Genomic DNA, 27,911 nt, shown 5'->3' on the forward strand with positions numbered 1-27,911 from the left:
CTTTTGGTTTATAGGTCCTCATTTTCTTCTGTACTCGGCAGTTGAGTTTCTACAAAACTTATTTCATGCGATATTTCACATTTAAGTCCTAGGTTCAAATCCAACAGTAGAGACTGCTTCTCTCATTCTTATGTGAAAAGAACGGGTATCAGTGTCGCAAGGCTAGCTATGACTAATCTCAACAGATTGTGATTTAATCCACACACACACCCCGTCCTTGAATTGTTTACTTATCTTGCTCATGATTTGGGTTAAAAATAATTAAAAATCTCCTTCCCCAAAGAAAGTGTATTTTTTTGACTTTCACTTCCTTCTTTTAGTTTCCTTAACCTGTGCCCCGGGGGCACTCGTTAACATTTTCCTAATAATAATAATAATACACAGTCCATAATTTTGCTAGCGCCGTTTATAATGTATGCTTGCCTTTTCTTTTTGTTGTGGACTGAAAAATGCATGTGTAGTTAATTTGTTTGATTATATTATACTATGAGAAAAGTGATGATGCTATTTTTTTATTTTTTTATGTAGTTTCACCCTTAAGAAAAATAAGTGGAGAGTTCGGTATTTGAACCCTGATTTCGGAATATATAATACAACATTCCTACCAACCAAGTAAGTTAAATTCAAGAGGGACAAGGAGGATAATATATACCACAAATGAACAAACCACAAAATATATGATACACACAAGAATGTGACAATTTCTTTTTAATTAAATAATAAATAAATTGGTCTTTAGTGGAAAACATGGGTGGTGGTAATTGAAATTCCTGGTTTTTGTTGTTTTATGGGTACGTGGTAAAAGGTATTTTTCCAACTTTAAATTAAACCAGTGGTAACGACCAGTTGCCTACTAATCGAAAGAGCTGAAAGTTCTAACATTATGGAATATGTGCAGATTTGGTTCCAATTTCCACATGATTTTAGAAAGGTTAAAAATCTATCTCCATTCATTGCATTTAATGGAATCAAATTCTATAATTCTCAACCAAATTCATCCTATCTCCATATGTCTTTACTACGAGAAGAGATAAATGGATTTTATTCTATGAACAAATTCTTTACCCCTTCGAATCAAATTTATATGCATGGAACACATTCCAACAAAAATTATATCGTCTTGTTTCATAGTCTCTTACTTGTTTGTGGTTTATAAGCGACCATTGTTTTGCAAGTGTTTCTATAATGTGACAGATTCCTTAATTTGTTGACCATCTATTGTGGACACGGCATATTCTTAGACTGACAAAGTTGATAAAACGGAAGGATGTTGAAAATTAGAGGAAACAAAAATACAACTAGAGGCTACTTATGTTGGTTAGCATATTTGGCATGAGTTTGAGTGCTTGACAGTGATATCATATTTCTAAAATAGGTAATTTAGAAGAAGAAGAAAAAAAGTGATCAAACTATGCTTTGAATAGTTTATGCTTTCTAAGGTGGAGAAATGTCTCATACTTCTAGGGATCAAAATGGTTAAGAATATTGTTTTTTTCATCTAAATGTTTAGCGGCAAAATTTATACACAATTAGTTTTGGAAAATAAAGAATTGTAGATTCATACATACGTCTAAGTGTATTAAACATTTTCAGTATACTTTTATCATCTCAATTGTACTTACGAAACTAATTAAAAATTTAAGACGACTTAAAACTCTAACTATAATATATGTAGTTCTTCATAAAAAGAAGCTTATAGCAAAATTGTCGTCAAAATTGAGAGTTTAAACCAACATGTTTTGTCTATGTAAAATCAAATATCGTAGCCTCATACAAATTTACCTTATATTGAAATAAAATATGTGGTACATATGCTCATGTAATACACTAGATGCATCAATATTTCCAGATTTCAACATATTTGATTTGAATAAAATGAAAATAGAAAAGAAGAAAAGGAACCGAAATGAAACTAGGATGAAAACTTAAGATCAAGTGTTACACAATGTATCCCTCAAAAAAGTGTTACCCAATGTACCTCCCCATGGATCGCGCCGTAGCCGCTTAGTTGTTTTTATCGGTATGAATTTGTTTAAGATTGTGTTTGTACGAAGGTTCTATGAAAAATCACTGTTGTATAATATTACTCCATTTTTTCTTCAAAAAAAATAATAATATTACTCCCTTTTTTTTTAACTATATTGGTAACCAATAGTATTGCATTAATATAAAAAAGTACAATTTTTAAACTATATGTCAAGCTAATTTTTTTTTCTTCTAGTATATTGTTTAAACTATATACTAGAAAAATTAACTACAACACTCATCTGGAATGAAATGAAATATAAGTAAAAAATATTATTGTTTCGATATATATATATATATATATATATATATATATATATATATATGTTGAAGTTAACAAAATCTATTATATTTAGTGATAATATCTCTAAAAAATTTCATTTAATTTAATATTTTATAATTCCAATGATCTATCTCTAAAAAAGGTTTCAATAGTCATAGTAATTAGTCAATTTTTTTTTTGGCCGGGATTTGAACCCCGGACCTTACATATATTATGTATTGTTCCTACCAATAAGTTAATCTTACGGCGACAGTAATTAGTCAATATACTACTAAATATTATTTTGCTAGTGAAACATTCTAAATAATATCATTCATTTTTTTTTCCTTCACTCAACTCCTGTTTGGTTTAGAATTTGCAACCACAAACGCACGTCTGCAAGACTTTTAAAGCAAAATTGCAGTGATTTCTAAAAGCTATCATTTGAAATTTTTAAGTTAACGTGGTGAGTTGTCGTGGTTTGCAAAACGCAGAAGCAAACAAGCACTCAATCAACTTCCCTTTTTTATATTATCTATCATTCCATCATTTTTCGTTTAAAATTAATTTTTTTCCCTACACAAAATTTGACTATTTATTTCTTCTAAAAAACGGTTTGACAATTTATTTACACATATATAAAATTATTTGACCATTTATGTTAGTGATAATATCTCTAAATTTTCTTACTTAATTTAACATTTGAAATATATGTATATATATTTTAGAGGAACATTCTAAATATTATCATCCACGTTTTTTTACTCAATGAACTGCCCTTTTTATATATTATCCATCATTCCATCATTTTTTGTTTAATATTAATTATTTTCCTAAACACAATTTGACTATTTATTTCTCTTAAAAAACGGTTTGACAATTTATTTATATATTATATAAAATCATTTTAAAAACGGAAAATCAATATTAAATAGTTAATGACGAAAGAAAGAAAAGCGATAGTTACACGTTATTGCAATCATTTTACTATTTGGTTAGTCACTTTCACATTACAACACTGACCCTATTCTCCTCTGCCCGTATCTTCTCGGGCAGTTTCCTCTTTTACATTTCAACGCTGCCCGTATCAATATCGGGCAGCACCTGCCGCAACTGAATCAAACTGTTTTTTTCACCTCTCTCACACACACACACACACACACAACACGCAGAGAGAGAAAGTTTCTCACTCCTCATTCTATAAATTCTCGCTCTCGCTTTCTCTCTCTGATAACACCTCACCTACCTCAATTCTCACCTGCAACGTGAAAAAGGTGCGAAATCTCTTTGATTTGGAAGAATGTGGAAGGTGACGCGTTTGGCTGCATCATCGCGATCGCGGTTGTTCTCGACGGCGATACCTGCTCCGTGTATGGTTCATAAACGTGGTGCTGATATTCTTCATGATCCTTGGTTCAATAAGGTTCATCATCTTTAACTTCACTTGTTTTTGAGTTCTCCATTACTATGTTTCTATCTTCGTTTTTATTTTTTGATTACTGTTTTGAGATTGTAATTGTTTTAATTTTAGTTCTTGATTACGTTGATGAATGAATTTCTATTGTTAATTGATTTGATAGAAAAATGTAGTAGTTATTTTGAAGGTTTGTCTGTTGCAGATTCTAAAAAAAAAAATGTGATTTTGATAGATTTTTAGAATGTTGAAGTTGTTTTGTGTTTGTTTACCACTATGAAAATAAATTATTATTTAAAAAATAAAATCAGTTATGGAAAAAGTGTTTTTCTGGAGAAGCTATTCAAAACAGTTTATTTGAAGCAGTTTTTAGATTAAAACAAACATATGATTATGAAAGCATCTAAAAATGACTATTTTGTTTAAAAAAATGATGTTTTTATGGAAGAAAAAAAAAAGCTATAACAAATGGGGCTCTGAGTGTTGTTTGTCGATAATCACTTTTGTTTTTTGTCAATGTTCATTTGAAGTCCCAAAATTTGATGATTTTGTGATTTGATTCAGCTGATTTGAAGTTTGAACACTGATATTAGTTTTATGCATGAGAAAATAGACACTGGGAAAGTTCTGCTATTATATGTGTCCATTCAACTCACCTCAAATTAGTTAAGGTTCATTGTCATTTCTGGTCCTGGATACTGAGGATTTAGATAAACAAATATGTACTATCCGCGTAGAATTTCAAGTTTCTGATGCCTGTTCTTAACCATTGGTTTTGATTTAATACTGTTTTTTTTTTTTTTTTTTTTTTTTGAATTCTCGAAATGTAGGATACCGGATTTCCTTTAACTGAAAGGGATCGTTTGGGGCTTCGAGGCCTCCTTCCTCCTCGTATCATTTCATTTCAGGAGCAATATGATCGTTTTAGTAAGTTTTATTCATCATCTTCTAATACTATATGCATCTATGTTCTGGCTATCTTAAAGTTGCATTATCTACATTGCTAGTGTCATTATCTTCATGTTTATTTTTAATATTTATTGTTTGATAGCCATAACATATTATTATTTTAATTTTCCAGTGAGCTCATATAGATCATTGGAGAAGAATACCCATGGTCAGTCAGATAAAATTGTTTCCTTATCCAAATGGAGGATCTTAAATAGACTACATGACAGGAATGAGACATTGTACTACAGAGTGAGTCTGATGATGAAATTAGGTTGTTATGTGACAAAATTTTGTAACATTTATTTCCAAATGGTTCTTATGTTGTTACCTTTCATTCTCTTCAGGCACTTATTGATAACATCAAAGAATTTGCTCCAATAATTTACACTCCTACAGTTGGGTTAGTGTGTCAAAACTATTGTGGGTTGTATAGGCGTCCACGTGGAATGTATTTTAGTGCCAAAGATAAAGGAGAGATGATGTCGATGATTTATAACTGGCCAGCTCCTCAGGTAATGAATTGATCTTGGTAAATACTGTATATCTTTTTTCTTTCAGTTCTTAATTGAAATGGAAGTGACATATTCTTTTCATTACTCCCTTCTACGGGCTGGAACATCTACATAGTATTGTTCAAGTTTGTGCGGGTTGGAATATAACAAATTCTGCAGTTACTTTAATTCTGTCGATGAATTTAGTAAAATTTTAACTTCCTGATGGATACAGTGTAATTCAAATGAGCATGATGTTGCCTTTTTGTTATGGATCCAGTTAGCTGCGCCAAATATTTTTTATTTTATTAGTGGAATTGAGGACTTCTATTAGACATGTAACTTGATATACTTTCTTTTTATATTCTTATTTTTTTGAATTTTGTATAATATACCGACCTAGAGTAAGGTGCATGTAGGTAAGAATAGAGGGGAGGTAGGTAAATATAGGAAAATATAGAGGAGGTTAGTTTATTTTATTCTTTCTTTATGTAAATATGTTCTTCTGTACTCTCAAAACACCTATCATGCATAAAATTGGCACTCATTTTAAAACTTATAGAACTTCTTCAACGATTTAGGTATTTAGCTTTGAATCTGTTTACTTCATTTCTTATCTTTTTATGTGACTGCATTGGTAAATGTCCCAGTTACTGGATGCATTGTTATGTGACTATATGCCTTGTTGCAACGTAGGAAGTTTCTGGTTCATTGAGTAACATTCTTGTTCCTGACTTTTGTTATTCATTTGTTAGAATTGGTCTTTATCATGTTTCCCTGTTTCAGGTAGACATGATTGTCTTGACAGATGGTAGTCGTATTCTTGGGTTAGGTGACCTTGGAGTTCAAGGCATTGGAATACCTATAGGAAAACTTGATATGTATGTTGCAGCTGCCGGTATCAACCCACAAAGAGTATGTGTTTCTTTTCCCTTACTCACTCTCCATGTATCTTTAATTTCTCCTCAACCTGTGTATTTTATTTTAGGTATGTTTTCATTTTTAATTGGAACTTGGTATGGCCAGCAACTCTCGTTAACTAATGCTGTATGCTTTTTTCCCAACTGTGGCAGATACTTCCGATCATGTTGGATGTTGGAACAAACAATCAAAAGCTACTTGATGATCGCCTTTGTGAGTTGAATTCATTCTGTTAGATATTTAATTTGCGTATTTCTATTGTTATATTGTCTCATCTCTCATTTTTGGGGGACATATTTGCTTTACAAACTGGAGGAAGGTTTCATGTTTTTCAGCATCCTAGATTATGTGATCGCATTTAAATAATATTTTATAATGGCTCTGCCACTTATTTTGTCTCTTGAGCAAGAAGAAAGCAAACATGCTAATTCTTCGTAGTTTACTGTGTGAAAATTCTGACATGATTTTCATGTGACAGATTTAGGACTTCGACAACCTAGGTTGGAAGGTGAAGAGTATCTGTCTATTGTGGATGAATTCATGGAAGCTGTTCACGCACGATGGCCGAAGGCTATTGTGCAGGTATGCATTTCTTTTAGAACATGTTGCTCTTGATGTTTACATTAGCAACTGGTTGATAATGACTTATTTTTTCAGTTTGAGGATTTCCAAATGAAGTGGGCTTTTGAAACCCTGAAACGATATCGCCATAAGTTTTGCATGTTTAATGATGATATACAGGTGAATAAGTGATATATTTGTTAATGTTGAAAATGTTCAATCATTTAAGTGATGGAGCCGTGTTCTTGAAGTAACTACTGAAATCTCGATTTGCCATCATTTTCATTGTCCAATAGGGTACAGCTGGCGTTGCACTTGCTGGACTACTGGGAACTGTAAGATCCCAAGGTCGACCGTTGTCTGATTTTACGAAACAAAAGATAGTTATAGTTGGAGCTGGGAGGTACTTGCAAAACTTATTGTGATGCAATCCTTATTGTGTCCAGTTTGTTTTATTGTTCCGTCATGCTTCTTGTTATCGCTACTTTCTGCCTAACAAGGCTGCCAAAAAACTGCTCGCTCCTGCCTTACATGATATTTTTTTGCCCGACTTGCAGTGCAGGGCTTGGCGTTCTTAACATGGCTGTCCAAGCAGTTTCAAGGATGTCTGGGTGCAGCGAAACAGCAGCAAAAAGTCAATTTTTCTTAATTGATAAAAATGTATGTTTTCATTGTCTTTTTTTGCACAGTTGCATTGCTATTGCTTCAAGTTGAAGAACCTAATCCATAATAATCTTCATGATTCTATATGATGTTACCTCATGATTATTAGCTCATTTTTCTGTAATCCAAATATCCTCAATTTTTTATCGTCAAAATCTGTCTTAATTTGTTTTCATTTATAGTTTTGACGGCATGATAATTATATGCATTTTGGCATATCTGTTTTGGATTATGTTATTTCATTGTACCTATCCTATTCAGCCATTGTTGATAAGATTCATCATCTAAGTTGTCAATAATGATGTGATACCTAAATGCAGGGTCTTGTCACGACAGAAAGGAGTAATCTAGATCCAGCTGCAGTTCCATTTGCTAAAAATCCAAGAGACCTTGAAGGGCTTGCAGAGGGTGCTAGTATCATTGAAGTGGTAATGCTCCTGAATTTGTTTAAGGAAAACTCCATTGGCTTAAGTCTGTTATTTATGAATAAAATAAATTAAGAATTTATGACACCATAGATAATCATGTTTGTATAAGAAGATACTTAAATAATGCTAGTTAAAGATACTCATGTGCATGCTGTTTTTTATGCCAATTATCTTTAGGTTAAGAAGGTTAAGCCACATGTGCTGCTTGGATTGTCTGGGGTTGGTGGTGTCTTTAATGAGCAGGTAATTACCTTTTATACTCTGACAGTGTCTTCTTCTTCTTCTTCAGTGAAGTATATTCAACAATTAAATGCAATAGACATGTTTGGATTTCTTTATTTTAATTGTTGGGATTCAACTCAGGTTCTTAAGGCAATGAGAGAATCTGTTTCAACAAAACCGGCTATCTTTGCCATGTCTAATCCCACTATGAATGGTTTGTTTGTACAAGGCTTATTCAGCACTCACAATTGCTAATGTCTATGTATTTCATTCTGATATTTTTATTATTATTGGTACAGCTGAGTGCACTGCTATTGATGCATTTAATCATGCTGGAGAAAACATAGTGTTTGCAAGTGGAAGCCCTTTTGAAAATGTAGATCTTGGTAATTACCTCTTAATATTATTTTTTTGGCTTGGAAGTATCTTGTCATTTTCATATATTTCTCAGATATGGAGGCTATATAGGATATACATCTTGTGGTACAAAGTTTGGTTGATTTGTTCAGAATTATGTTTTAGTTTTTACCATTACCTCCAAAATAATTTTTGTACAGGAAATGGAAGAGTTGGCCATGTAAATCAAGCCAACAACATGTACCTGTTTCCAGGGTAGGGTGTGAGCTTATAAATTTTCATGAATCATGCCTTTGAATGAAAATGTTGGGGTAATTTCTATTGTAACCTTCCATTTCAGGATTGGCTTGGGATCACTTCTGTCTGGTGCTCATCATATAACAGATGGAATGTTGCAGGCAGCATCTGAATGGTATAGTTTGGCGCCATTGTAGGGCTTGGCATTATGCTGAAAAAATTGAGCACTCTGACCTTCTCACTTATTGTCTAATCATTTTTATCTGTTTCCTACCTCCTTTCTTTGAAAATTTCTCTACATGTCTTGATGTGTGGTGGGGACTTTGTTTGTATGAAGTAATAAATAAGAATATTAACATACACGGCAGTCCCTTGCCACTAGCTCTACACTACTTTCAGCACATTTCTTCTAAAATTATGTGATGAAAAGCTTATTAATATTTTTAGTTTTTAGATTAATTGTGGATTTTGTCTACCCTTCTGATGCGATGCCACTCAATGCCTTTTAAATATATTACTAACATACTGTCATCCTGACAGCCTTGCTTCATACATGACAGAGGAAGATATCCAAAAAGGAATCTTGTATCCATCCATTGATAGGTAATGTTCCATTTTTTTTTTTGTTATCATTTGATTTTCATTTTTTTTCTTGGCTCTCCTTTTCCTTAGCACGTTTCTGAATTGCTTAGAAAAATAAAAATCAATTTGTTTAGAAACAAAACTATCGACACAAGTTTTTAAAAGAAATAATGGTATGTATATGGTTATTTGTGGAAGCTAATAAATTATTTCTACTTTTGCACTGCAGTATACGAAATGTTACAGCAGAGGTCGGGGCTGCTGTTCTACGTGCAGCAATTGCTGAAGGACTGGCTGAAGGACACGGGGGTGTTGGGTCCAAAGAACTTGAACATATGTCAGAAGTATGAAAACTTTCAGATTACTCACTAATCATGCATTGCATATTCTGGTTGAGTGGACTGATATAATTTGTATTCTATCAGGGAAGAGTGAATCCAAACATGATTAGAAACAGTCCATTGCAAAATTGACCAAACCTCTTATTTTATCTTATATATGGTTCTTATGTCAATACTACCCTGGTTTTACTCATATTCTGCTGCTGCTAACTCATTGTTGTTTGCTTTGGCTGCATTTCAGGATGATACTGTGGAGTACGTCAGAGGAAATATGTGGTACCCTGAGTATTGCCCTCTCGTTCATGAAAAATGAAATTTCTGTGAAGGCCTTGCATTATTCATATTTAGTCACAGCAATTCATGACTGACAAGGTTTAGGGAGTTGAAGGTCGAATAATGGAGGGGAAGGGGAAGGAAGAAGAAAAAAAATGTGTCCCTTTGTTGCAGCCGTAAATTGTTTGTGTAATCAGTAATGAAGTTTTGATTTAATATTTATTGGTTTTCTTTTTATTTTAGAAGCTCCACACTGTGATAGACAGTGTTGTTTAGCATAAAAAAAAACACAGTTGTTTAGTTATATTTCAATTTCAATCTAATGGTAAGTGCATTGAAAAACAAAATCAAACACAACTACTATTGTCTAGGAATAGACCATGCTATTGACTTTATATTAGATTCCAATTAATATACATTTTTTTTTGGCATATTACATAGTCACCCTAGTTGTAAAAAATTCAATGCTGTTTCATCTCTTTTTAAGATTTTTTCTTCTTAATTTTGATTGAAAACAGTTTTACAGGCTTGCTTACAAATAAAGATTGATACATGAGTGCAGCAATCCACTTCTTATTTGACTCTCAATAAAATAAAAATAAAAAAACTACAATTAAACAACTGAATGTTAACAAACCAAAAAATAAGAACTGAATGTTTTTTTTTTTTTTTTTTAAGCAAACTGAATGTTTTATTGAAAAAATATATATTAAGGAGTCGCATGAATTGACCAATATCAATATTTTAGTTCAAGAATATTAAGGAACAGACAACTAGTAGGTTGTGACCATTATTATTCCTGTTGGGCATAAAATACTTCAATATGGACAAAGTTTGAGACAAGTATGATACCTTATAATGCCAAGATGTTTAACTTCAAAGGAATTGAATATAACTCGGTCTGGCTAAAATAAGGGACATAAGAAGAAAAATTAGCTAGTTGTCCAACATCAATGTAATGTTATATTTTTCTGATGTTGCTTAGATCCTTTTTGTAATGTTTGGTTTTCTATTAATTATTTGAGTGAAAATCCAGTTTGATTTCTCACGATTTTCTCGCGGCCTAATAGTCTTTACAAAAAATAATATGTAAGATTAGTTTGAGTGAAAATATCAACAATTAGTTTGATATTATTTTTGGTCAATGACCAAATTGGATCTTGATTCTATTTATTTATATTTTCCCTCTCCTAAGTTCATGCATTCATAGTTTCAACATCTATGGCAGAAGAAAAACTAAGGTTAGTATGACTACTAGTCTACTACACTCCTTTGAACTACTTCATTTTTCTGGGGCCCATATTATTCTTACATGTCTTTCTTCTTTTTTGGACAAAATTCTTTCATATCAATCAGCCTACATGCAAAGATTCAATATTTTTTTTTTCCTATGTATGTTTGCATAATTTTTTTCCTACATGCAAAGATTTGAGGGGTAACCTTGGCGCAACTGGTAAAGTTGTTGTCATGTGACTGAATGGTCACCGGGTTCAAGTCCTGGAAACAGCCTCTTGTGTAAAATGTAAATGTAAAACAGAGTAAGGCTACGTACAATACACCAAATGGTGGGACTCCTTCCCGGACCCTGTGTAAAATGTAAAACAGAGTAAGGCTGCGTACAATACACCAAATGGTGGGACCCCTTCCCGAACCCTGCATATGCGGGAGCTCTAGTGCACCGGGTTGCCCCTTTTTTTTATGTTTGCATAATTTGTAGCTTTATATGGAGTTGTTTAATAAAGGTTTGTTCTTTTCAGGAATGCTGTTGTTACTGGCTCAAATAAAGGGATAGGATTTGAGAGTGTTAGAATGTTGGCCTCAAATGGTGTCAAGGTGGTGCTTACAGCTAGGGATGAGAAAAAAGGGCATGAAGCCATTGAGAAATTGAAACAGTTTGGTCTCTCTGACCAAGTTATGTTTCACCAACTTGATGTCACTGACCCTGCTAGTATTACTTCACTGGTAGAATTTGTTAAGACACAGTTTGGGAGACTTGATATCTTGGTAAGAACCAAGAAGGCATATACTAAGTAATCTAACTGTGGATTTCATTTTCAATACTTTTCTTTTTTCAGAGGAAAAAAAAGTAATTTGATGGCTTGTATATTGAAAATAAGAGAGAATCTAGTGTTTGGTGAATCTTTAGGGAATCCTTAAACAGCAAAGTGTAACTTTTGCCAAAATCACACTGCTCATCGAGATAGATTTTGACAATCTCGCCACCAATAGAAAAAAAGGACACACAAATGTGTGTTGCTATTTGGTTATAATAGAGAAAATTGTTTGGATGGAGAAGTGTCACATGTGATCTACGGTGGAATGATGCTTGAAAATTGTTCAAAACTTCGATTGATCGACGCTGCCTCTTTAAAATAGAAGTTTCTTTCTCCATATTGGTGTTGATTCAACAAAAATAAGAGAAAAACGAATATAAGCTGATTTTTGAGGCATTGCAGAACCAACACCAATTCGGTCACCATCTCAGTTGTGAAGACAAAGAATATCATGATTTTCTACTTACAGCGAGCGGCGCAGGTCATTGTTAGAGTAACCATTTTCAAGTATCGACTCATAGTAGATCATGAAACACTTCCCTAAGTTTCTTATAATAGATGACAAGCCAACTTCTTTGTTATCCTTTAGTTTTATATGAGTGAATCTCTTGAAATCTTCAGTATTCTAAATCTGTTACAGGTGAACAATGCAGGAGTTAGTGGTGTCAATCCCTATGAAACGGTATATGTTCTTATTTTGTTTACTCTTGTAGTAATTACCATTGGTGTATGTGAAGCCTCTATATCAAAGCTTTGAATTTCTTCAACATGAATGCAGGTGGGATCAACAGTTGATTGGGAGAAACTGACACAAACCTGTGAGATGGCTGAAAATTGCCTAAGAACAAACTACTATGGTGTTAAGGAAACAACTGAGGCTTTTCTTCCCCTCCTCAAGTTATCCAATTCTCCCAAGATTGTTAATGTTTCCTCCCAAGGAGCGTTATTAAAGGTATAAACAAGAGTACCAAAACTTTTGGATGAGACACCAATCTAGTTTCTGAAATTGTTAGAATTGTCAAATTAGTCTCTTAAATTAACACAATAACAAAATCATTATAAAATATTAGTGTATGTTTGGATTGTTGGTGAATTTGTTAAAATCGCAATGGTACAATGATTTTGTTGAAACTCCAAAGTTTAGCTTTTGCCAAAATCACAATGATTAATCGTGTTTCTGGCAATCTCACCGTTAATCCAAGCATACACTTGGTCTCTCAGAAAATTTCAAGGACTAAATTCCAAAAAGACCACTATGATAAATGATTTCAAATTTCAGGAACTACTTTGAAATATTTAAAAATATTATAGACTAAATTGACAATGTTATACAGTATGATTTCACATTACTACCTTCTCAACATTTGACAAAATTGTGGTAATTTTTCAGAATATACAAAACCAATCGGCTAAAAGAGTGTTTGATGATGTTGAAAATCTTACAGAAGAGAGAATAGATAAAGTACTAATAGAGTTTATCAAAGATTTCAAAGAAGGTTCAGTAGAAAATAAAGGGTGGCCAACAATCATGTCTGCCTATATTGTCTCAAAAGCAGCCTTGAATTCTTACACAAGGATTCTAGCCAAGAAGTATCCAAACATGTGCATCAATTGTGTGTGTCCTGGTTATGTGAAAACAGACCTCACCAAAAACACAGGCATGTTACCTGTTGACCAAGGTGCTGCTAGTGTTGTGAGATTAGCACTGCTTCCTGATGGTTCCCCTTCTGGCCTCTTCTTTATTAGGGAAGAAATGTCAAACTTTTGAATGGTTTTATTAAATGTATTGCAACCATATCTAGGGGTGCAAAAACAATACTGAGGAGTTCAAATTGCAAAATATACAGGGGTATATTTACATTTTTTAAGTCAAGGGGGTTCATAGGGACTCGATCTGCCCCTATGCAATAATTAAGCATGTACTATGAAGAGATATAATAAGGTCAGGACCTTGAATTTCTTAATTTATAGGTTATACGTAAATTTCATTTTAGATCGTCAATGAGGTTGGTGGTTCTCTCTAACTTTACATGGGGTGTGTCTTCCTTAATTTAAATATTTGTAATAACTTTTAAAATATATGGAATAATACATATACATTAACTATAAACAAGTAAAAAAAAAAAACTTTAGTTGTAGCATACATCTTGGATTTGAGGGTTTAAGATATGATTTAGGTGGTGTTCTAAAATTTGATAATTATATCATACAAATAACATACATATTGTCAAAGGTTTATAAATTAAATTAAAAATGATGAGTGACCAAATTGCTATTTTTAAAAATTGAGGGACTAGCTTGTACCTCAAGTATAAGTTAAGGACCCAAAAAACATTTTAGTCTTCAAATTCCAATGATTATTAGCTTTGGAGAGAATTACCGTCTAAAATATCAAAATCGAAAAGGAAAATGATCACCTAGGTTCTAAGCCAAATACGACCTTGAAATAATGAGTACTTTTTTGAATATTTTGTTAAGTTGATATAGATGTGATAAATAAAAAATAAATGATATCTTTAAAACTATTATAGGATAACTTTTGGAAAAAAAAATTATATTCTTATTCTCTTTGTATTAATTTAGTTTCTGACCGTCTATGTCAATACCTACATTACATTATATATTTTTTGTTATTCTATAAATTATTTTAAAATATTTGTTCAAATAATATATCTCTAAATAAAATTGTATAAATGCATGGTTAATCTAATGAACACTTTTATTTAAAACGAGAGACATAAACACATAAGATAGAATTAGTCAATAGTGTATTTATGTTGGAATGACATATTTCTAATAAACAAATATTCATTTAAAAACGAAAACAATATCAAAGTAGAAAAAAATGAGTATAAAAATCTCAATGAGATTAGGTGGAACATTCTTTAATTTGGATTTTGTGTCGTCTATTTCCTCACGTGTGGTGGTTAGTCTAGTAACTTGTCATCAAGTATTGCCACAACCACTACCAAATTTTCACATGTATATCAAGAACAATGAAGTTGTTGAAAAGACAAATTAGTCTCTTAACATTTCATCATTTCCAAAAGACAAATTAGTTTGATATTATTTTAAGTCCAAGGTTAAATTAGACTGACACAACAAAATTGTCCATGACTAAATTGGATTTTCATTTTAATTATTTATATTCTGATTAGATTACATTATTCACCCCTCTCCTTGGTTCATGCATTCATTGAATTTCAGCATCTATGGCAGCAGCAAAACTAAGGTTAGTATTAATATTAGCCTGCTTACACCAGTTTGAACTACTTCATTTTTCTGGGGGCTATATTAATTATTCCTAAATAACTTTTTTTTTTTTTTTTTACAAAATTCATATATATATCAATCAGCACACATGCAAAGATTCAATTTATCCTTCTTTTCCTATGTATGTTTGCATAATTTGTAGCATTATATATATGGAATTGTTTAATTAAGGTTTGTGCTTTTCAGGTATGCTGTAGTTACTGGGTCAAACAAAGGGATAGGATTTGAGAGTGTTAAAATGTTGGCTTCAAATGGTGTCAAGGTGGTGCTTACAGCTAGGGATGAGAAAAAAGGGCATGAAGCCATTGAGAAATTGAAACAGTTTGATCTCTCTGACCAACTTATGTTTCACCAACTTGATGTCACTCACCCTGCTAGTGTTACTTCACTTGTAGAGTTTGTTAAGGCAAAGTTTGGGAGACTTGATATCTTGGTAAGAACCAAGAAGACATATACTGAATATTCTAACTGTTAATTTCATGGCTTTTATTTTAAAATTGAGAATCTTGTGTTTGGTGAATTCCACGGAGAATATAAGAGAAAAAGAATATAAGCTAGATAGCTTTTGAAGCACTAATATTTGTTTTCCTTGTTTTTTGCATACCTGACACCCGATTGGGTCGGGTCACCACCTAAGTTGTGAGGAGGACAACTGATTTAGTGAGTTTCTACTTACAGCGAGTAGCACAGATGGTTTTTAAAATTTCGAACGATTTTCAAGACACACTTCCCTAAGTTGTCCATAATAGATGGCAAAATAGTAATAAGTTTTATGATATCACAAAAAGTAAAGTAAAGGACATGACAAGCCAGCTTATCCTTAGTTTTATATGAGTGAATATTTTGAATCTTAAGTATTCTAAATTCTGTTGTAGGTGAACAATGCTGGAGTTAGTGGTGTCAATCCATATGAAACGGTTAGTGTTCTTATTTTATTTACTAGTATTACCATTGGTGTATGTGAAGCCTCTATATCAAAGCTTTGAATTTCTTCAACATGAATGCAGGTGGGATCAACAGTTGATTGGGAGAAACTGACACAAACTTGTGAGATGGCTGAAAATTCCCTAAGAACAAACTACTATGGTGTTAAGGAAACAACTGAGGCATTTCTTCCCCTTCTCAAGTTATCCAATTCTCCCAAGATTGTTAATGTTTCCTCCCAAGCAGCATTATTGAAGGTACAATCAAGAGTACCATAGGTATCTTTTGAATGATTCACCAATTTGGTTTCTGAAATTGCTAGCTTTGTCAATTAGTCTCTTAAATTAACACAATATCAATATAATTTTGATAGTGTATGTTTGGATTGTTGGTGAGTTTGTTAATCGCAACGGCACAGTGAGTTTGTTGAAATTCAAAGTATAACTTTTGTCAAAATTGTAATGGCTCGTCATGATTCTACCAATCCAAACATGAACTTAGCCTTTCGTAGAAAATTTCAGGGACTAAATTCCAAAACGACTGATATGATCAAAGACTTCAAAGTTCAAGGACTATTTTGAAATATTAACAATTTTATGGGTTAAATTGACAATGTTGTACAGCTTGATGGGACTAAATCGATGATTCAGTCCTTAACATATTTTTTTTAACTTTAGTCCATTTTAAAATATGTTTTTACATTACCTTCTTAACATATGCAAAATTTTGGTGATGTTTCAGAATATACCAAATCAATGGGCTAAAAGGGTGTTTGATGATATTGAAAATCTTACAGAAGAGAGAATAGATGAGGTACTAAAAGAGTTTATCAAAGATTTCAAAGAAGGTTCACTTGAAAACAAAGGGTGGCCAACAATCATGTCTGCCTATATTGTCTCAAAAGCAGCAATGAATTCTTACACAAGGGCTTTAGCCAAGAAGTATCCAAACATGTGCATCAATTGTGTGTGTCCTGGTTTTGTTAAAACAGACATCAACAAAAACACTGGCATGTTACCTGTTGACCAAGGTGCTGCTAGTGTTGTGAGATTAGCACTGCTTCCTGAAGGTTCCCTTTCTGGCCTCTTTTTTATTAGGGAAGAAATATCAAACTTTTGAATGGTTTTGTATATGAAGTGTATTACAATCATGCAGATAGAATAATAAAATATCAGAGAATGTCCCTTGTCATAGTACATTGTGGACAAGTGTAAATGTTTGACATTTTACATTGTTCACTTTTTGCATGATCATAGTTCATATTTGCCATGTTTTAATGGACTTGCAATGTTTAGGACATTAGATGAACACATCCTCAGTTATGAAATTTTATAAACCAATCCGAATTAATTTTAAAGCTATGAATACAGGTGTGATATGATTCAGATACTCGTATATACATATGTGATACGATAATTAAGCCTGTATTATGAGGCGGTATAATAAGGTCATATCTCCCTGACCTTAAATTCTGCAATTGGTAGATTATACGGAAATTTTATTGTAAATCTTCAATGAGGTTGGTAGCTCTTTAAAACCTACATGAGGACTTGTCTCCCCTAATTTAAATTCTATTTCATGAAGAAAAAAAAAAAGTATGTTTGTAATACTTTTTTTTAAAATATGCAATATAATACACATAAACATTTACCACAAACAAGTACCAAAAATATGGTTGTAGCTAGCATACATTTAGGATTTGAGGGTTTAAGGTATGATTTGTAGCTACTAAATTGATATTTTCAAAAATTGAGAGACCAACCTCACATATAAGTTAAGAGACCAAAAAATATTTAAGCCTTAAAATTCAAATGACTACTCGTTTGGGAGAGAATTGCCGTCCAAAATATCCAAATCCAAAAGGAAAATGATCACCTAGGCCAAATATAACCTTGGAATAATGAGTACATATGACAGTAATATAATCATAGTTAATTAATTTTCTTACTCTAATTTCCATAAGTTAGTCCCAGTTGTGATTTTCTTTATTATGACATTTCAATCTTTCCGTTACCAATATTTATGCAAACGGCAATTGATTCCAGATATATATACTCTTTTAAAAACCATATTAACATATGTCATTGTAACCAACTAACATAATTATTTTTTAAAAGAAGGTTCACCATTTTGATGATACTATATAAGGGACAAGCTTGTAAGAAATAGGTGCTAATACAACAAATTTAGATTCATCAATCACTTTGGAAAAACTATCACCTCCTAAGTGTTACATAATGGGGACAGAAAGGTTCCCTTTTTTTTTTTTTTTTGGTTTAATTGAAATCTTTGTATACATAAAAAAATAGCAAATACTTTGTAACAACATAGTTAATTTTACTTTTATGAAATTTGTTGTCAGGTATGCTGTTGTGACAGGAGCAAATAAGGGAATTGGTTATGGAATATGTAAGAAACTGGCTTCAAGTGGTGTTATGGTTGTGTTAACAGCTAGAAATGAAGAGAGGGGATTGGAAGCTGTAGAAAGACTCAAAAATGAGTTTGATCTCTATGACTTTGTGGTTTTTCATCAGCTTGATGTTGATGACCCTGCTAGTGTTGCATCTTTAGCTTCTTTCATTAAAACTATGTTTGGGAAACTTGATATCTTGGTATGAATATGATAGTTTTGAACAACAATAAAAAATAGATGCATTTTACCAACCTCGTCGACACAAGTGGTAGATGCTTAGGTCTCATAAGCATTTGGTCCAGTGTTCGATCACTGGCCAATGCATATGAAAAAAAAATTACTAGGAGATTTCAAACCCTTAAATGAATCTCAGTTATTTCGAAAGATTAGTCTCTGCAGTTGTATGCGGAGATACATTGGATTAAAAAAATTAAGATAGAATCAATATAACAAAAAAAATTAATATAGTGATTAATGTTATACACTATTGTCACATTATTTAATGACTTATTCATCTTGCATGTTGTGTCACACTATTGACCAAGTTACAAGAAATCTTGAAATTGGGTATGAAGGAACAAAAGTTATCCTAGCTAAAAAAAGTATAAAAAACTTACTATTTATATATTGATGCAGGTGAATAATGCAGGTGTTCCTGGGGGCAAATTAATAGATGGTGATGCTCTACTTAGAAAGGTTGGTTTTCTTCCCTTCCAGTTAAAAATAACAAGTATTTTATTTATAAAAAAAAATAAAAAATTGTTAGGTCTATATATGATGGAGGACTAAAAAGTGAAACATAATATTAATTTATTGTAGAGGAATGGAGCAGAAGTTGATACCAAGGAAATAGGGTATGAAACCTATGAGTTAGCTGAAAAATGTTTGAAAACAAACTTCTATGGAGTAGAAAGAGTAACTGAAGCTCTTGTTCCCCTTCTTCAACTATCCACTTCTCCAACAATTGTCAATGTTTCCTCCAGAGCAGGACTATTGAAAGTACAATATTTTTTATAGATATTTTTTTCTCCAAAAGTCTTTTGATATTATTGATAAAATTATTTCACTGGCATCATTTTTTAATGTTGATTATTTAAACTACAATGTTCATGATTAATTTATTTATTTTTAGAATATGTTGTTTGGATTCTTCATGTCTCTATAGATCATCGGATCATAGTTCAATCGTTGAATTAATATAAAGTACGATAGTTTAACAACTGAGCTATGGTCAGATGAACTATAGAGACACATGATGATCAATGTCTAAAAGCTGGTTGATTATTTCACTATAATCATTGTGATTTATTATTGTTATTATTATTTAACTGTTTCAGAATATATCAAATGAGTGGGCTAGAAAAGTGTTTAATGACATTGACAACCTAACAAAGGAAAAAATAGATGAGGTGCTAAAAGAGTTTGAGAAAGATTACAAAGAAGGATCACTAGAGATTAAAGGCTGGCCAACTTTTGCTTCTGCTTATACAATGTCAAAAGCAGCTTTAAATGCTTACACAAGGATAATGGCCAAGAAATATCCTCATTTCCACATAAACTCTGTGTGTCCTGGTTTTGTCAAGACTGATATGAATAACAATATTGGAAACTTAAGCATTGATGAAGGTGTTGAAACTCCTTTAATGTTAGCACTTTTGTCAAATAATGGTCCTTCTGGTTGTTTCTTTACTAAGGGTGAAGTAATATCCTTTTGATCATTATTTGATTATTATCCTAATAGTGCTCTTCCATGCTAGAAATGAAGGGACACCCTTTTGATCAAAAGTATAGGTTATGTATTCAAGAGAATGAATAATTGGCCATATTCATGCTAGCTAGGAAATCAAGTTTGAACCTAGCACAACAAAAATAAAATGGCTGATTGATGGGAACAATCCTCTACTATAGTGAATTGCAGATATTAATACAAAATGTTTAAATGTGTTTTTAATAGTATTTGTGATTGGTGAACTACATAGTGACATTATTGATTTGAGATATCTTAGTTTTAGATATAATGCATACAGTGAGTAAAAATTAGAAAATTCATCGGAGAGAGGAGTTACATGTTCACCACAATTGTGGTAGAAGTTACATTTTAGACCTTTATCAAAATTATGGTACCACACCATAATTCATTGGGGAGGGGAGTTACGATGTTCACCACGATTGTAGTAAAAGTTACATTTTAGAGTTTTAACAAAATCATGGTACCATCATAATTTTATTAAACTCACGCTCATCTAAACATACACTTTTCAATTTGCATTTACCGTACAAGAATTTGAATATACTTCACTTGTAAAATTAATTACTTTAAATTGAAGTGATTTATGTGCAAATGTTTTACTCTACACTTTATGATGCCATGTCTCGAATCGACAACCACAAGGATGACAACTGATCTCAGAACCAAGTTTAAAGTTTTATCTAAACTTTAAAGAGACTAAATTTAATGTAAAACTTATAGTAAACTTTTCATCTAATCCAAAAGTTACTTTCTTCCACTTCTATTTTTTTTTTTGTTGATGAATGTACCACTGCTAGTTAAAATAATATTTGAAGACAAAATCCATTTTGTCTAGTTATAATCAAAGATATGAAATTCTACTAAAATCAAATTCCATCAAGACAAATCAATTTTAATAGCCTTATTTTTTTTACTGTGTAAAATCAAACACACACAATCTTTGTTTCCAACAGATTTGTGAGAAATATGAATGTCCACTATTGTAAGAAAACTGACAAAAAGGAGAGGCTTAATGTGAAGCAAGACAATGAAGTGAAGTTGCTAAGAAGTTGCTTTCCTACTTAAAGCCAAAAGTGCTTGTTAAGATGCAACTGCTTATTACTAGCGTCATGATTCATCCAAACTTCCCTTTGGCTTAATGCACGCAACATTTTTTGGCTTTTTGAAAATCCTTCCAAATGCTACAATTACTTTCCCTTACCTTATTACTTGTCAAATACGCTCTCTATTTTTAGTCTAGTCTAAAAATTTTAGCAAACTCTTTCCTAATTTTGTTTGGATTTATTCTCTATTAATTGTTATTTTTCAAAGTTAATATAGAACTATGAAACATAGATTCTGGCACAAACATCAAATATGAAACATGTAAGGACATTGTGTTCTTGTTCAAAATATAGGACACTGAAACACCACATACATATTTTTAATCATGTGTGTGTATGTATATAATTAACATTAACATGACAAAAACCAATGTTGACAATTATATATGAATATATCAACCTTCTAAAAACAAAGTATTTTTTATATAAGCCTTCTAAAAACAAAGTTATTATTATTATGCAATGATAATGACTTTGCCGCAAAAGAATACCAACACTAAGATGAATACTTTATAATGCAATCTTTAGATAAATGATCAGAAAATAAAGGAACGAATCATGCCTTTTATAAGAACTAATTAATCCTACGATAATGAGCCTAAAAAAAATGATAAAAGGTGTCGTTTTCCTATTTGTCTCAAAAGATAGTAAGAGATCCAATCTAGAGTTATAAATGTCTGAGAAGTGTCTACAAGAGTTGATCTAGTCTCTTGACGCATGTTTAAGACGTGTCTAATAGGTTTTCGAGTTAAAACAAGTATAATTAGACACCGCTTAAAGGCGTCTCTAATAAGTTTGATGTCTAAAATAGAGGTGTAAGTTTTGTAGATATAAAATCAATACTTTTTAAAATGAGGTTTGTAACTTACACACAGAAATTTAGGATTTTTTTTCTTTGCACCAAAAATGAGAAATTTCCAACTTTACTTCATGTAGAAGTTACTACACTTCATAGAGTTTTGAAATTGCAAAATATTTCCCCTCAACCGATCTGATAATAATTTTTTCTCATGACTCTATAGTGTTTATTTATAAGCTATACCACTGAATCCAATAGACTATTTAAAAATAAACAAATAATTTTAACATGATAGCATGATCAATGTTTTACAAATTGGTACAGGACCAACCTGATAGGCCACTGAGTCATTTATATTGAACCACTTAACTCAATTGAAACAAATGACTCAATTGTATAACTTAATCACTCTATATAAAATTTCTTTATTATTTTTGTCAATAATCTACTTACTATAAATTCACCTCCTTCGATCCTCAAAAGTAAATTCACCTCCTTGTTTAAAAAAAAAAATTCACCTCCTAAAATAAATAACTGGATAATCCTTCTAATTTCAAACTCGTCCTTTGTATATAATAAGGTCATGCTAACCGATGCCCCGGAGGCCGGAGCACTAGTTAAAGGAAACTTTTTTTTCTTTTTACTTTTTATGGATTGATTTCACAAAATTTAATGCATTAACTACTATATAATTTTTTTTTTGTGGTCGTTGGGTTCAAACTGAACCTTGCATATATTATGCATTGTTCCTATCAACAACTGGGTTAAGCTTACGAGGACATATAATTTCTTTTTTTTTTAATGTTCTTAGAGCATCCACAATGGAGACACCCATTTTTTGGTACTTAAAAGGGTCCCACACGTACACATCACTCTTTTATTATTTTTTTAATAGTAGTACCTAATAAGCACTCAATTCCTCCAACCCAGATCTCACACAAAGTTCTTAAATGGGACCCACTAATCAACTATCAATAACTTTATATCACTACATTTCAATTTTTTAATATTAAAAGCGTGCGGGTCCCGTTTAAAGTTGGGGGTCTTAAATAAGACCCCGGGTCTTAAGAGACCCCCAAAAAAAAATTCCCCAATGAGGGTACCTATTAGGTACGGTGTCTTAATTGGTAAAGACACCACCATTGGGGATGGTCTACTAATACCCCAGGACACCGGTTACCATTTCCCAATAACACCCTCCAAGTGAAAGCAAATTTCTTTATATTAAATTGAATTGAATGAAACGAGTGAGTAGTACGTGACATTTTTTATACATTTGATTTAAAATACTTTTTTTTTTAAGCATTGATTTAAAATACATAAATATTGAATATTATTTGTAGTAAATATTGTCAACATATAATGCTGTGTTGATGCAACTTAACCTCTGATAATTTAACAAGTGGATTATTCAATCCATGTCACTCTTAAAACCTTATTAGTTGTTAACTCCATTAGAAGCTTTTATGAAAAACAACCTCTAATCTATCATGGAAAAAAACCTGTCAAAATTGAAAACTTTCCCTAAATATCCTAAATTTTCATCCGAATATGCTCTGAATGGAAGAAAACAGCGACAACTTTATTTTCTTTCACGTTTCCTTTTGACAACGTAGGCACATGTTTTTTTCCCGCTTTGTTGGGACCCACTTGAATCTTCTCTTCCACTGTTTGTCTCTCTCATATCAGAATCAGATCTCATCTCATCCAATTTCTGTTATATAAACCCCATTCAACATTCATCTTCTTCAATCTCTACCTTCTCTCATTCCAGGTAACTTTTACCTTTCAATTCTACTTCTTCATTTGCAAAGTTTCAACCTTTTCCCCAATTTTATCTCTTTTTTATCACAAACACAACTTGGGTCATTTTTATTTTCTCATGGGTGTCTTCAAATTTTGAACAATGTTCAACCTTTTTGTTTCACTACTTTGAAATTTGATCTCTTGTCTCATCTATGGAACTGTTCACTCTGTTTTTGACACTCCATTAGTGTTCATTGCTTAGTTGCTTGCACAGTGGTGTTCTATTGTTTTGCTTCCTAATCACATTTTCTGATTCGTTTTTTCGTACTAAAATTCCTTTTTGCTTCAAGGTTGATGAAAAAGCTTCAAAATTTTGCAGGTTTAGGTGCTTGATTAACAAGTTACAATGGCTTCCCTGAATCCTGGTGTGATTGCTTTGTTTGATGTTGATGGGACTCTTACAGCTCCAAGGAAGGTATTTCATTCTTCTACTACAGATATTGACACTCCATTAGTGTAGTTATTTTGTTGTGATCAATTTAGCAATGCTGCAATTTTATATGGTTCTGAAATGTTATCAGATCTATTGTCTGCTAAGCAGTACTGTCAAAATCAAATAGCGGCTGTAGCGTTATAACTTACCAGAATTTTTACAAATTAGTATTGTTCCACGTTATAGCGGTGCTATAACACTATAGCATAGCAGAATTTGAACAAACTGCTATTTTGCATGATCCGTAATTGGTAACATTGCTGTTAAGTCATCTAACGTTACTCGTCAGTCCGCTCATCTTAAAATGTTGTGATTTCTCCTTGCTGAACGAGACTAGAAAATGTGGATTTATTATTTCTTATTGTTTGGATTTGGATCACATCTACTTACTGTTGCCTACTCAATTGTTAGGTGGTTACTCCAGAGATGTTGAAGTTCATGCAAGACCTACGAAAGGTATGTGATTTGGGATTTCTTTTTTTCGTTACATGTTTTTAGTTTGTTGATGCCTTTTTTCTCCATCATGCAAAAGCCTGTTTCTAAAGTTGTTTGCTTTTGTTGTTGAATCCTGCATTGTTTCGTCACACAGGTTGTAACAGTTGGAGTTGTTGGGGGTTCTGATCTCGTAAAGATATCTGAGCAACTTGGCCAGACAGGTTAGCGATAAGTATCTCTTTGGTTTCTGATGCTGCAGTGTAGGAAGCCACTTTTTGAAAATTCTTGATTTTAGTTTTTCTTTTCATTACAAATTACTAATTAATTCCATCTTCTTTTTTTTTTCTCGTTCTTCTGTGTTCTATTCCAATCTCCAAAATTGGTTGGAATTATGTACGCTGATCTAAGCTGATAATTATTGTTACAATTCTATTTTACATACCCTACTTCCTTTTTCTTCCTCATCTTTGAGAAAACATAAATCTTAGATGATCTACTATCTTTAGTTTTGAATGTCCTGTCCTTATTTGACTGTTGCAGTTACCACTGACTATGATTATGTATTTTCTGAGAATGGTCTTGTGGCTCATAAGCAAGGAAAGCTCATTGGAACTCAGGTACACCACACAAACTCAATCCATAATTGAATAAAATTGCCACCATGACCAGGGATGTATTCAAATAGATTCGGTTAATGCCCTATGTTCTTAACGTTTTGTGCAATACACCATGATGAGTTGTGAATTTCTCTCTTTCAGAGCTTGAAGACGTTCGTTGGGGACGAAAAGCTCAAGGTAGGGCCTATACTTCTATTCCTATTCAAAACATTAGACATCATTAAATTGATGAGTTGTTAATATTGATGAATCATTAATAACAGAGGGTATTTTGCAGGAATTTATTAATTTTACTCTTCATTACATTGCTGACTTGGATATCCCTATTAAGAGGTTAGTGAGATTCAGTGGTTAATCACATTGTTATATCAAGCTTCTTAATCCTGATCTATGTAAGAAAAATTTTAGGGGAACATTTATAGAGTTCCGTAGTGGGATGCTGAATGTGTCACCGATTGGGCGAAACTGTAGCCAAGAAGAAAGAGATGAGTTTGAGAAGTATGACAAGGTGATGATCTATTTTAGTTTTTATCATACAAGAACTTTTGCTTTCTTTAATTTGAAATTCTGAAGGTTTAATTTTGTCCTGAAAATTTGCAATGATTTCTCAGGTTCAGAACATACGCTCAAAAATGGTTTCTATACTTCGCGAGAAGTTTGCTCATCTTAACTTGACATTTTCCATTGGAGGACAGATAAGCTTTGATGTAAGTGATGATCTTCATAATGATATGGTGAATTTATTTTTTGGTTAAGTGATAAGCCAACAGGTCTTATTATATATATGCACTCTACAGGTTTTCCCTCAAGGTTGGGATAAAACATACTGCTTGAGATACCTTGATGGTTTCAATGAGATCCACTTTTTTGGTGACAAAACTTACAAGGTCAGTCCATAATTTATGGTGAAATACTTCGAAATCAATGTCTGTCTTGTTACATTTCCTACCTCTGTGCATTCCTATGAATTGGGGCAGAAATTTGTGTAACAAGAATGTATTTGGCAATTTAGTTTAGTTACCTAAAATCAATCAATGGTTATGGCTATATCACTTCACTCTATTATCTTTTAGAATGAACCCTTCATTCTAGAGGAGACTCTAAAGATAATTAATAATATAATGGTGAAATATCTCCAAAACTTTAGTTAGTTGATGACGGTCGCTCACTTTGTAAGCGATTTATCATTTTTGTTTCACTGCTCAATTTCTAGCTTCTACAAGCAGTTCATCTTATATATGACTGCGCAAGTGAATAGGGTTCTTTATTCAATTCCCATCTTCCCTAATCGCCGAGGAACAAATCAAAGGCCAGCCATGGGTCACTCCAATGTGTGGAACTCTCACCCCAAGACCTATGGACCTGGTTCTCGCACCTGTCGTGTGTGTGGGAACTCTCGTGTGTGTTGCAGGCAGTGCTTATAGCAATTCCAAGGAATGCCTAGGAAACTGGCTTCATTAAGTATCGCTGAAATGTTTAGAATCCTTTCTGTGTTGCAGTATTGCTGAAGGATCAGCATCCATCTGCCCCACCGTATTAGATTATTGTATTGGAATGATACTGATGCCCGGATGATTTTAATTTTTTAAGAACTTTTAACTTTGTGACTTTGAGTTGTGAGACTCGACATATTTTCTTTCTACTTAGAACTGGAGTTGCTGTTATTTTCTATTTATCCATCACTGGAATTATAAATTAGATCTTGGCATCTTTGTGTGTGTTGTCTGTTTTATGATGTCAATGGAAATTGCAACCAGAAAAAAATAAAAAAGCTTCCCTAATCATTGTATAGGGATATAGAACAAAATTCGTCTATTAATTTCCTAAACTTCTGTTTTTTTTTCATTTGCACTGAGCAGGGTGGAAATGACCATGAAATTTATGAATCTGAACGGACTATCGGGCACACAGGTATGTTGCTCTAAATTGTATCATCATATGTACTTGTGTAGAAATGACCGAATTTCAGTTACATGGTGAAAATTTTGATTTTGTTGTTATAATTAAACTAAAAACCAGATAAATGCAAGTTAAAAACGGTTTTCCATGCGAACCTTATGCGTTAATATTGATTGTTTTTCAGTTACCAGCCCTGAAGATACTATCAAGCAGTGTACATCTCTATTCCTGGGACATTAAGATTTTTGCAGTCAGCATATCATTATTGATACTGGAAACAACATGGAGCAATGATTTACAGAGAGGGCCGCATGATTCGAATATAATTATATCTTCTGATTGTAATTTTATCATGGTACTTCACATTGTGGATTTAATAAGAAGCATATCATTCAATTAAATTTGGGTTTCTCAATAATTTGTTAATTACCCAAAGTCATGGTTTTCTCTACTTTCCAAAAGGTTTAATTTGGTTTAAAAGGATAAAAACATGCAAAAGAAGCTTTCCACAAGGTTTGATTTGGTTTAAGTGTTGTAGTAATATGTGGGATACTATTACTGGGTCCATATCATGCAAAATATTAACATCTATCCATGTGAAGGCTCAAGATTATATTTAAATGAATTCTACAACATCAAACATATATTATTCTATAGTCGACATTAGTTTCTAATAA

The 27,911-nt window shown here is 32.4% G+C and overlaps 6 protein-coding genes across 6 annotated transcripts; all 6 read left to right on the forward strand.

Moving 5' to 3' along the window:
• The first annotated feature begins 3,438 nt into the window (after positions 1-3,438).
• Positions 3,439-10,075, forward strand: NAD-ME2 (NAD-dependent malic enzyme 2). The gene is made up of 19 exons (XM_085722873.1): positions 3,439-3,710; positions 4,532-4,628; positions 4,783-4,901; positions 4,997-5,164; positions 5,930-6,058; positions 6,217-6,277; positions 6,543-6,646; positions 6,722-6,805; positions 6,922-7,028; positions 7,183-7,285; positions 7,609-7,716; positions 7,894-7,959; positions 8,080-8,152; positions 8,238-8,324; positions 8,496-8,550; positions 8,636-8,707; positions 9,073-9,135; positions 9,344-9,458; positions 9,697-10,075. The coding sequence occupies exons 1-19, from the start codon at positions 3,588-3,590 to the stop codon at positions 9,766-9,768; spliced, it is 1,806 nt and encodes a 601-aa protein (XP_085578999.1). The 5' UTR covers positions 3,439-3,587; the 3' UTR covers positions 9,769-10,075.
• A 485-nt stretch (positions 10,076-10,560) lies between these two features.
• LOC146908619 ((+)-neomenthol dehydrogenase-like) lies at positions 10,561-13,746 on the forward strand. Its single transcript, XM_085722876.1, has 5 exons — positions 10,561-10,969; positions 11,486-11,732; positions 12,423-12,464; positions 12,561-12,734; positions 13,173-13,746. Exons 1-5 carry the CDS (start codon positions 10,950-10,952, stop codon positions 13,548-13,550), a joined length of 861 nt encoding a protein of 286 aa, XP_085579002.1. The 5' UTR covers positions 10,561-10,949; the 3' UTR covers positions 13,551-13,746.
• Positions 13,747-14,754: 1,008 nt separating this feature from the next.
• On the forward strand, positions 14,755-17,256 carry LOC146908620 (short-chain dehydrogenase/reductase 1-like). Its single transcript, XM_085722875.1, has 5 exons — positions 14,755-15,014; positions 15,242-15,488; positions 15,931-15,972; positions 16,063-16,236; positions 16,721-17,256. The coding sequence occupies exons 1-5, from the start codon at positions 14,995-14,997 to the stop codon at positions 17,096-17,098; spliced, it is 861 nt and encodes a 286-aa protein (XP_085579001.1). The 5' UTR covers positions 14,755-14,994; the 3' UTR covers positions 17,099-17,256.
• Positions 17,257-17,367: 111 nt separating this feature from the next.
• Positions 17,368-20,348, forward strand: LOC146908621 ((+)-neomenthol dehydrogenase-like). The gene is made up of 4 exons (XM_085722874.1): positions 17,368-18,591; positions 19,029-19,088; positions 19,212-19,391; positions 19,730-20,348. The coding sequence occupies exons 1-4, from the start codon at positions 18,325-18,327 to the stop codon at positions 20,105-20,107; spliced, it is 885 nt and encodes a 294-aa protein (XP_085579000.1). The 5' UTR covers positions 17,368-18,324; the 3' UTR covers positions 20,108-20,348.
• A 3,163-nt stretch (positions 20,349-23,511) lies between these two features.
• Positions 23,512-27,635, forward strand: PMM (phosphomannomutase). Its single transcript, XM_085722877.1, has 12 exons — positions 23,512-23,818; positions 24,170-24,265; positions 24,695-24,739; positions 24,873-24,939; positions 25,259-25,335; positions 25,477-25,512; positions 25,613-25,668; positions 25,744-25,843; positions 25,947-26,042; positions 26,133-26,222; positions 27,195-27,246; positions 27,419-27,635. Exons 2-12 carry the CDS (start codon positions 24,197-24,199, stop codon positions 27,472-27,474), a joined length of 744 nt encoding a protein of 247 aa, XP_085579003.1. The 5' UTR covers positions 23,512-23,818; positions 24,170-24,196; the 3' UTR covers positions 27,475-27,635.
• On the forward strand, positions 26,344-26,916 carry LOC146908623 (uncharacterized). The gene is given in 2 exon segments (XM_085722880.1): positions 26,344-26,685; positions 26,688-26,916. Coding segments are annotated over 2 exon segments (288 nt in total). The 5' UTR covers positions 26,344-26,489; the 3' UTR covers positions 26,780-26,916.
• Positions 27,636-27,911: the final 276 nt, after the last annotated feature.

Source organism: Medicago sativa, chromosome 7 (assembly GCF_051527215.1).
Source record: "Medicago sativa cultivar Bolivia chromosome 7, Bolivia_mono, whole genome shotgun sequence".
In the NCBI taxonomy this organism is placed as follows: Eukaryota; Viridiplantae; Streptophyta; class Magnoliopsida; order Fabales; family Fabaceae; genus Medicago; species Medicago sativa.